Here is an 11,068-nt window from a genome sequence, read left to right as displayed (position 1 = left end):
ATTCATCTTCATCTTCTTCATCTCCTCCTTTGTAAAACTCTGAATCCATATTTTATTCAAAAATGGCGTTCAAAAGAATGCTGGCTTCTCCATTTTTCTCCATTGCCAAATTCTCTAGACCAATCTTAACGTCCTCTCTTTTATCACCTTCTCCATCGGCCTTTCAGATCCTTAGTCCTCCTACTCCACCGGATAAATCAAGGTCTTGCTTGCTCCGACAATGGAAGCCGATGTATAATCAATCGGAAAAGCTGCCGCCGGAGGTAAGTTCTTTTCCAATGGGAGGAAATCTTCGTGAATGTTTAAGGGATTTGGATATCAGGAAACTGGATAGGATCCGGTTCGAAGGACTCACCGATCCCCTTTCTCCGACGTCGGAAAACCAGGATCTAACGGTGGAAACCACGAAGAAACTGATTAATTTGGCCCAGCTTCACATGGCAAAATCACGACTCAGGCTGATCAAAAAACATCAAATTACGTATTCGGAATTGATCAATGTTTGCAGTGAAGATTGTTCGAATTTAGACATGGCTGTTCAATATGCAGAGATTCTTGGAAAGTCGGGTTTCGTTATTGTTATGGGTGATACCGTTTACACAAAACCTGAACAGGTTCGTAACTCCCCATTTCTTTATTTGAAAATGCTCTGTTTCATCTGCATCATACAATTACAGAACAACTAGTTAGTTAATCATGACAATGATTTGGGTTTTGTTCAGATTTTGATTGATCGATCTATCGAAAACTGATAGAGTTTTATTATGGTGATTTTCCATCCACAGGGTTGAAACCATTGTTGGGCAAGATCTATTACCTGTTGGCAATTCAACGTTTGTGATTACAATCCTTAGTGTTGTTTTTTGAATTTAGGAAGCTATAACATGAACCCTAATCAATTTAGGACAAAGCACATGTTAATAACAGAACCTTTTCAATTTGACAAACATTGTTCTTTGATTATTACAGGTGACGAAATTTGTTCAAAGAGCAATACTGCCTCTAGATGAAGACAATCCAAGATGGAAGGAGTTTCAACAAATGGAGTTGCAAAGGAAGATGATTGACATGAAAGCTGCATCTATGGTTAGGAGGGAGCTATGGGGTGGTTTTGGTTACTTAATATCGCAGACAATCGTGTCGATAGCCTTGACTTACTCGTTCTTCAGTTGGAACGAGATGGAGCCAGTTTGTTTCTTCATTACGTCTATCTATTTCATTTTTGGTTATGCATTCTTTCTTGGAACAGCTATAGAACCTTCCTTCAACGGTTTCTATAACAGCCGGTTTCAAGTTAAGAAGAAGAAACTCGTGAAGAAGTTCAATTTTGATAATGAGAGGTATGAACAACTTAGGGTAGCTTTTTATCCTTACTTGGATGACATGCCCGGAAATTGTAATGGCTTTGAATTTGCACCACCATTGTTGGATCATAACAATGGTTGTGCGAATATTAATGGTTTGGTATACAAATGAAATGAGAGGTGTTTCATTTTAGTTCGATGAAAGTTGAGTTGAGTTGAGATCAGATTGGATCGGCTTTTTATTTGTTGAAATTCATTTATCTTATTAATTATATAGCAAGTGTAACATTTTTGACATTATTATTCAAGATTTTGTTTAGTAACAAGTTGTGATGCCTATTTTCAAGACCATCTCAAGATTTGGTCTTATTCATTGAAGAAGGATTACTCACTATCTCAACTATCTAGAAAAACTCAAAACTATTGGCTTTTGAGGGAATAATTAACAAATCTCCAATCCAAGCCTTGTGCTGCTCTTCACTTTACAAAAACAAAAAGGAAATCAAATCAATCAATGATGCACTTAAACACACCTGAAATCTTGGTCTATAATAACAAAAGCTCAATCATCCGTTTTGAAATTGATTCCTTCAAAGGCCTATTTGGGTTTTTCAAAATCTCTACTTAATTTTAAATGAAGGGTATAAAGACTTGTTTTTGAAGATTATTATGCAGTCCTACTTTTGTTTCAAAAGAGGTGCAACAGCAAAATGAACAAAGAAAAGAGTAAGAAACAAATACCAGATAGACTACATTTTCACACTTAAGGAAGAAATATATCTAGCAGGATTCCAAATAAATTCTTCGACATTTTCTGCAATATTCATCGAACTTACTTTCAGAATGTCAAAAGAAGTTAACTTGCATTCAGATTTTGTCGAGAGGTTATTAGCTTATTTATCGACATTTTCAATTGTTGGACTAAATTTACAAGTTTTTATAAATTCGAGACCAAATTGTTTGTATTTATTTTGGTTATGCCTTTATATTTTTGCGTTTGATTTAATGTCTTGAATAATTGCTAAATATTTATTAAGTTGGTTTAAAATTTTATTATAGTGGTTGATTTCGTAACATATTTTTATTGTTTATTAAACAAATATAATTAATATAATTATTAAGTAAAAATAATTAATACTAGGAATACTAAAAGAAATATATTAATTTTATTATGTCAAGAGCATACTGGAATAAGCCCATCAAGCCAATAAGATATGACAGCCCTCAATCCTTAGACAGCCCAATGACCATATTTAAAAATAATTAAAAAAAAAAACTCTTTCTTATAATTAACCCCAATCCATATCATTATTCTAAATTGCATATTCATTATTTAAGACTTTTTCTAAATTGAGGTTAAACAGGGAATTTGATCAAATACCCTCAAAGTCATTTTCAAAAGTATCCCTAATAAAATCATTTTTTATATTTAACCTTTTTTTTAAATTTGGACAGTTTTACTTTTACTTATTCTTTTTTATTCCCGTAACCCCTTTCCCCCAATTTCTCACTTTTCTTTCCCTCGTTCTTATCCCCGCAATCGTTACTCTCCCCCCAAGCCCTCCCCTCGACTCCCCCAACTACACCATCCCCGACGTTCGCCATAGGATGACGTGCAACCCCTCGAGCTCGACTACTACCCGACGATCGCCAAGCGCCGGACGCTGAGTCCGTTTCCCCGATGTTCGCCCAGCATTTCTCAGGTTAATTCGACTACTCCTCCCTCTTTAGCATGTTGAGTATGAAATGTTTTAGGGTTTTAGTTTAAGGTTTAGGGTTTGAAATGCTGAGAATTGTATAGTTTGAAATGCAAAGAAATGTATAATTTTAGGGTTTTAGTTTGAAATGCTGAGAAATGTATATTTTTTGCTTATTCTAAATGGTTTGTAAATTTTTTCAATTGCGTGGCAATTGCGTGGCACGCCAACTCAATTGTGTGGAACGCCAACTCTATTGCGTGACACGCCAACTCAATTGAGCTAACGGACAGCGGCTGCCGACTGAAAGAGTTGAACAGAACTACAGCGGCGTTTTATTAGGGTTACTTTTGAGAATGACCCTCTTTTGAGAGAGGGTCATTTGATCAAATTTCCCCACCACCCTGAGAATTTGATCAAATGACCCTAAAAGTAACCTTTCTCTCAAAACTAATCCGGATAAAATGATTTTCAAATATAACATTTTTTTAAAATTTTTGACCATTTTACCCTTATTATAATTTTTTTATTCCAGTAACCTTCCCTTCTTCCCCAATTTTTTCTTCTTTTCTTTCCCTCTTCTCCCCGGAACCGACCATTGCTCTCCCTGCACTCTCTTCCCCGGTTTCTTCCCGACGATCGCCAAGCAACGACGTACGCCTCCCCGCAACCCTTCACCTCTCTCATATTCAATATTCAGGTGAGTTTTTATTTTTATTTTTGCTCCTTTTGCATGCTGTGTAGGATAGGTTTTAGGGTTTAAGGTTCCCCACCCCCGCAACCATCTGCACGAATAGACTCTTAGATATGGCCATTGAGGCTTCATTTTTTTACAGAGTAATGGTATATCCTCTTCCTAAATCAATTTAGTGAATGTTCTCTTGCTCATTCAGGCAGCTCAGATTGAAACTGAAGGATCCGGGGTTCACGATGGTGCTTACTGATTAATAAAGAATGATATCTCCTCTTTGAGGAATACAAAATATAGCGATATGATTGTTGTATCTCTTTTTCATATTCAGTGTTATGTTTAGTTCATTCAGATCTTCATGATAACAAGACTAGTGCGGTTCTTGAATATTTATCCTCTATGGTGGCTTCTATTGAATCTGTTTTCAACAACAATGGATGGATAGCAATGTAATATTGAAGATTTCTGCAGAGGGAGTCTTTGATACAAATGATATTTGATCGAAGGGCTAGAAAGGTGACACGTGAATATTGAAGATGAAATCATGAGAACTAGTTTTTTCTGTTTTTAAAATTTACTAATTTCGTCCTTGAACTTTGTTTAATTTCTATTTGAACACCTGTATTTCTTTTATGTCTAATATGATCTATGTCAAATAGCTGAAGGAATTTTATGGTATATCCTGAGATTTCCTTCAGTTGGAATGTTTTATGTAATGAATGAGCTAGACTCAATTTTCTAATTTCTCATATCTTTCTTTGGTATAATATTTTCTGGTCTAACAATCTTCTCCCCTCTTCTTACTGTGAATCACACCATTTGGTATCAGAGCTAACGATCTACGATGGTTGAGACGCGCCATCAGTCGGATAACGAGACGTTGCGCGCTACCCTCGAAACTTTGAATCAAACCCTAAGCGAAATGCAGAACAGCTTCAATCAGCGAGTGGACTCACTGGAAGGTAAGTTTGGACACCTTGAAGAATGTCTTGAATCACTCTCCTCTAAACCCAATCGAGATCCTACCTTCGACTCAGAAGGATCGTCGAGAGGACCCCTGCCAAGGGAAGGACAATATATCCCTCCAACTCGTCTAACGAAGGTGGACTTCCCAAAATTTGATGGATCAGACGTGGAAGGCTGGCTGATTTCCGCCGAGCAGTTCTTCCGAGTCGATCGCACCTCAGATGCAACGAAGGTGGACATAGCTCCAATCCACTTTAGTGGTGATGCAAGAACCTGGTATGGTTCTTACTTACAAACTAGGTCATTGACAGTTGCCATTACATGGGACAGCTTCAGAAGTATTCTGTTGCAGCAATTTGGACCATCAGTTCATGAGACGTCGATGAATCAACTTATGAACCTGAAACAAACAGCTTCTGTGCAAGAATATAATGTCAGGTATATGTCTATCTCTCAGAAGTTAATACAGATGCCTAAAGAGTATGTTATTGAATGTTACCTTAGTGGCCTGAGAGAAGAAATTGTTAATGCCATAAGACTAATGATTCCCCAATCCCTGAATGAAGCCATGGAAATAGCTAAAGTGCAGGAATCTACATACAGATCGTTGATGAACAGTGGTCACCTATACAGCCCTAAACCTCCCTTGTTGCCTAAACCACCCTACTCTAAATCAGTCTGGCCGAGCCCTTCTAAATCAACCTATTCCAGCCAAAAAGTAATCACTCCTTATAATCCTATAACCAAAACATTGCCACCAGATCAAATGAAACCATTGGACCACTTGAGTATGGATGAGAAGAGAAAAAGAGGCTTATGCTATACTTGTGACGAAAAATGGGATAGAACGCATCAATGCAAGGCCAAATTGTTTATGGTCTTGACTAGCGATCTAGAAGCTTGGAATTTAGCCATACCTGAAAACCATGAAATTGGTTCTACTGCCTACCCATCTCAACCAACCTCAATTGATGAACCATCCATTTCTTTACATGCTTTGACAGGTTCCAAGCATTATCAAACATTGCAGATTTCAGGCCTAGTGGGTCTTCTTCTTGTGATCATTCTCATAGACACTGGAAGTACGCACAATTTTATAAATAGCCAGATTCTAAAAAACATTAACCACCCCACACAACCTACCCAAGCCCTTTCCGTGAAGGTTGCTGATAGTTCCAACATACTTAGTACATGCTACTGTCATAATCTGCATTGGGCCATGAATGGAGAAGAATATATTGCAGACATGAAAGTGTTGGCCATGATCAGTTATGATATTGTTTTGGGAATAGAGTGGCTGATCACTCTAGGCCCATCTTGCTGGGATTTTGAGAAACTAACACTATCCTTCATTAGGAATGGCACTTCTACTCTTTTGTAGGGTGTTAGTCATGTTCAGATTGAGGTGATGCAGGGAACACAGCTATCTAAATTGCTGAAAAAGGGGAACAATGCTGCACTGGTACAAATGAGGGATTGCAGTGGTGAAGGACAATTCTTTTCATTGATGACAACAACTACGGGGAAATTAAACACTGAACTCCAAAGGATGCTGCAGGATTTTGGAGATTTATTTCTTAAGCCATTGGAACTTCCTCCAGTGAGAGAACAAGATCATCATATTCATCTTAAAGAGGGTACTAAGCTAATCTGTCTTAGACCCTATAGATATCCAGCTCTGCAAAAGACCGAGATTGAACAGATGGTGGACAAAATGTTGGAGAAGGGAATCATCCGCCGCAGTCATAGCGCGTTTGCGGCCCCTGTTGTTTTAGTTAGAAAAAAGGACTTATCGTGGAGGCTGTGTATTGATTACATAAAGCTAAATTCAGTCACAGTCAAGGATAAGTTTCCTATACCCATCATTGAGGAGTTATTGGAAGAGTTACATGGCTCAGAGTTCTTTTCGAAGTTGGATTTAAGGTCTGGCTACCATCAAATTCGAATGCATCCCCCTGATTGTCACAAAACAGCTTTCAGAACTCACGAAGGATTATATGAATTTCTAGTGATGCCTTTTGGACTCACTAACGCCCCATCTACTTTCTAGAGCCTTATGAACTCCATTCTCAAACCATTTTTAAGGAAATTTGTCCTAGTTTTTTTTATGATATCTTTGTGTACAGCTCAACATTGAGATACCATCTGGCTCATATGAAACATGTTTTGGAGACATTAAGGACACACAATTTATTCCTGAACAAGGAAAATTGTGAATTTGGTTGTGAACAAATTTCATATCTGGGTCACATTATAAATAAGCAAGGAGTTGCAGCAGACCCAGATAAGCTGAAAGTTATGGACACTTAGCCGGTTCCACAATCCATTAAGCAACTGAGGGGATTCTTGGGTCTCACGGGATATTATAGTAGGTTCATCAAGAGGTATAAAATTCTGGCTAAGCCTCTAACCAATATGTTGAAAAAAGGTAATTTCAGGTGGAATAATGAATCTGTAGAAGCCTTTCAGCTGTTGAAACGGGTAATGATGTCACCACCAGTCTTAGCATTACCCGATTTTAACACACCCTTTGTGGTGGAGACAGACGCTAGTGGTCAAGGAATTGGAGCTGTACTTATGCAGAAAGGGCAACCAATTGCGTTTATAAGCAGAGCAATTGATATCGAAAAGACTCCATCCTCTACATATGAAAAAGAATTGATGGCTCTCACCTTTGCTGTGGAAAAGTGGAGACCTTACTTACGTTATAAGCCGTTCACTGTAAAAACTGATCATGAAGCACTTAAGTACTTGTTAGAGCAAAGAGTGCAGACTCCTGCACAAGAGAAATGGTTGTACAAGTTGATAGGCTATGACTTCACTGTGCAATACAAACGAGGAAATGAAAACGTTGCTGCTGATGCATTGTCTAGAAGAAATGCTGAGGTACAATGTGCTGGAATTTTTGTATATCATTCTCCAGTTTTGAAACGCATTCAGACAACTTGGGAACATGATATCAATATAAAGAAACTCATCAGTGAGCTCCGAGCTGACCCTGAGGCTCATCCTGATTTCACATTTATTGATGGTGTTCTTCGAAAAAAGGGGAAAATGGTGGTGGGTATGGACCTGAATTGAGAAGCATTCTCATTGCAGCCATGCATTCCAGCGCGACAGGAGGTTATTCGGGTGTCTTGGTGACTCTTAAGAAACTCCAACAGGTTTATGCGTGGTCTGGAATGGCAAGAGAAGTCAGAGAGTTTGTTAGAACGTGTGAAATCTGTCAAAAGAACAAGGGGGACAACTTGGCTTACAAAGGTCTTTTGCAGCCGTTACCCATTCCTAATGGACTTTGGGAATAAATCTCCATAGATTTCATTGAAAGTTTACCCAAATCTAAAGGGAAGACAATGATTTTTGTAGTCGTAGACAGATTATCAAAGATGGCTCATTTTATGGGACTGCAACACCCGTTCACAGCCAAAACAGTGGCTGAGACTTTTATGACCAACGTCTTCAAGCTCCATGGCATGCCCTTATCTATTATCAGTGACAGGGACAAGATCTTCCTAAGTGCTTTTTGGCAAGAGTTTTTGAAGTTTCAAGGGGTGCAACAATCACTTTCAACTGCTTACCATCCACAAACAGATGGTCAAACGGAGGTGGTGAATAGATGTTTGGGCACTTACTTGCGTTGTATGGCAGGTCAACGTCCAGACGAATGGGTCCAATGGCTTCCTTTAGCAGAGTGGTGGTACAACACCAATTTCCATTCAGCTATCTAGATGACTCCATTTGAAGCTGTCTATGGGCTTAAACCACCGATCCATGTTCCATACTTGGCAGGGGATTCAAAGGTAGAAGTTGTGGACCAGGCTTTGTTATCACGAGAGGCCACACTACAGTTGCTTAAGTTCCACTTGCAACGAGCTCAAAATCGAATGACACAATCGCAAGACAAGCACAGGATGGATGCTACATTGGCCATTGGGGATTGGGCCCTAGTGAAACTGCAACCTTATCGCCAATTGTCTGTGCGTAAACGATGTCACAAACTTTCACCAAAGTACTTTGGTCCTTTTCGAGTCACGGAACAAGTGGGTGCAGTGGCTTACCGTTTAGCTTTGGGAGAAGGAGCTAAAATACATAATGTTTTTCATATTTCCCAATTGAAACGCTACCAAGGCACACCCGGAGTTATTGAAACTATTCCTCTCATAAATAAACAGAACCATATACCATCGGCGATACACGATGAGAGAAATGTGGTGGTTGATGGGAGGTGCCGACACCAAATACTGGTTCAGTGGGCTGACAGAGAATTGGAGGACAGTTCGTGGGAAGAAGTTGATGCTCTTCAAATCCATTACCCGGAAGTCCTTTCAGATTGGGGCTTACGAAGGAAACGTTCCATTCGACGAGGACGTCGAACGTTTAAAGGGGGGAATATTGATACAAATGATATTTGATCGAAGGGCTAGAAAGGTGACACGTGGATGTTGAAGATGAAATCATGAGAACTAGTTTTTTCTGTTTTTAAAATTTACTAATTTCGTCCTTGAACTTTGTTTAATTTCTATTTGAACACCTGTATTTCTTTTATGTCTAATATGACTTATGTCAAATAGCTGAAGGAATTTTAGGGTATATTCTGAGATTTCCTTCACTTGGAATGTTTTATGTAATGAATGAGCTAGACTCAATTTTCTAATTTCTCATCTCTCTCTTTGGTATAATATTTTCTGGTCTAACAATCTTCTCCCCTCTTCTTACTGTGAATCACACCAGTCTTCTAGTTCGGATGCAGCTTAGAACTGGAAGAGTTAGAGTATTGGTGATCTCTCTTTCCACTTCTCCAATTATGATTGTATAAATTGCCAATGAATTTCTGCATACAAATTCAGATACCTTATGTATGAAAGGTCTGGTGTAACCTAGATATAATTTACCTAGATTATATGATTTATACATATTTAAATCTGGGCTGAAATAAATAAAAATCCAAAAATGATATGAAAGGGTGTTTTTAAATGAAGCCTATGTGTGCATATACAGCTTATCTCCATGGCTACTGCCTTAGTCTCTATTTTAGTTGCACAACTGAATCCCTTGTTTGGGAAATTGCATTGTGTCGATTTTCATATTTCCTAGTTCCATCGTCTCATCTCATATCATTTCTCTTTGTTATAGAATGAAGATTTATGTATTGAACAATCGACATCAAGTTTATGGATATTGTTGTTGACAATGGTGGGATTACAACTGCTCAAAGTCTAGTTCCCAAGGTTTGTTATGTTTCCTAAGATGTGACATTAACATCCATATGCTATTGCAATTCTTTTAATTTGGAAACACTTCCTGTTTCTTTTGGATTTGAATCCAGAAATCACCCATAAATTTTAAATCTGTGTATGATTATTTTCTTTTTCTAAAGATCTCATATGGGTCTACTGTGGATATATGACATAAAAAGGTGTTTCCATTATTATTTCATTTTCCAATTGTCAAATTGAGATGTTTGACAGGTACAATTTAATTTGCAACTGTCAGAAAAATAGAGGATGGAAAGGGCAAAAGTGTACTTCCATTTGAACACCAAGGTAAGAAAGTGAAATAAATTTCCATAAATCTTCCATGTTTCATTTTAGTTTAACTTGTGATTTATGTTGTCTTTTCATTATTTACTTAGGGAGTTCTCTCAAAGTTAAGGCATGAAATGGAAGAGCAGCTGTTAGAGGGCCGATTGAGTAACAAGGTTGAGATATCGTATATGCATAGAGAATCAAATGCTTTAAAGGAGAAGCTTGATTTTAACTTCTTAGTACATGGGTGATGGATAAATGTGGATTATAAGGTTATATTATGTTTATATAGTTATTGACATTGATCATGTTGATTGTAATAACAGTGACTAGTATTGAAGTTCAAGGTCTCCTACATGGTTCTCATCAGTTCTGAATGTGAATATTTTTTATGCATAAGAGATCAAATAAATAGCGATTTTACATAATAAAGATATATATTTTTATGTATATTTTTGCGTGGGGCGCAAAAAATAAAAAATAAAAAGTAAGTAAAATTTAAGAAGGGTGTGGGGCGCAATAAAGTTAAGTAAAATATATTAAGAGTGTGGGGCGCAAAGAAGTGCGTGGACGCAAAATAAAAATTTGCGTGGGGCGCAAAAAAAAGTTAAGTAAAATTTAAGAAGGGCGTGGGGCGCAAAGAAGTGTGTGGGGCAAAAAAAAAGTAAAATTTAAGAAGGGTGTGGGGCGCAAAGAAGTGCGTGGGGCGAAAAAAAATTAAGTAAAATTGAAGAAGTGCGTGGGGCGTAAAAAAAGTAAGTAAAAATTTAAGAAGGGCTTGGGGCGCAAAGAAAAAGTAAGTAAAATTTAAGAAGGGCGTGGGGCGCAAAAAAAAATTAAAATTTAAGAAGGGTAAAATGATCCAAATTTTTTAAAAAAAAATAT

General features: G+C 37.7%; 1 protein-coding gene across 1 annotated transcript; it reads left to right on the top strand.

The window, feature by feature from the left end:
- Positions 1 to 57: 57 nt before the first annotated feature.
- LOC124916097 (calcium uniporter protein 2, mitochondrial-like) lies at positions 58 to 4,145 on the top strand. The gene is made up of 4 exons (XM_047456831.1): positions 58 to 614; positions 970 to 1,464; positions 3,895 to 3,934; positions 4,024 to 4,145. Exons 1-4 carry the CDS (start codon positions 63 to 65, stop codon positions 4,143 to 4,145), a joined length of 1,209 nt encoding a protein of 402 aa, XP_047312787.1. The 5' UTR covers positions 58 to 62.
- Positions 4,146 to 11,068: the final 6,923 nt, after the last annotated feature.

The sequence above is a fragment of the Impatiens glandulifera genome, chromosome 9, assembly GCF_907164915.1.
Source record: "Impatiens glandulifera chromosome 9, dImpGla2.1, whole genome shotgun sequence".
Classification (NCBI taxonomy): Eukaryota; Viridiplantae; Streptophyta; class Magnoliopsida; order Ericales; family Balsaminaceae; genus Impatiens; species Impatiens glandulifera.
Note: the sequence above shows the minus strand (reverse complement) of the source record. Positions and strands in the feature narration are given on the sequence as shown.

Bases quoted from the DNA above. Each gene is read 5' to 3' on its own strand.
- LOC124916097 (XM_047456831.1), top strand. From the start codon at position 63: ATGGCGTTCAAAAGAATGCTGGCTTCTCCATTTTTCTCCATTGCCAAA. The intron at 615-969 runs GTTCGTAACTCC...TGATTATTACAG, and splicing joins TTTACACAAAACCTGAACAG to GTGACGAAATTTGTTCAAAG. The intron at 3,935-4,023 runs GTGCTTACTGAT...TTTCATATTCAG, and splicing joins AGGATCCGGGGTTCACGATG to TGTTATGTTTAGTTCATTCA.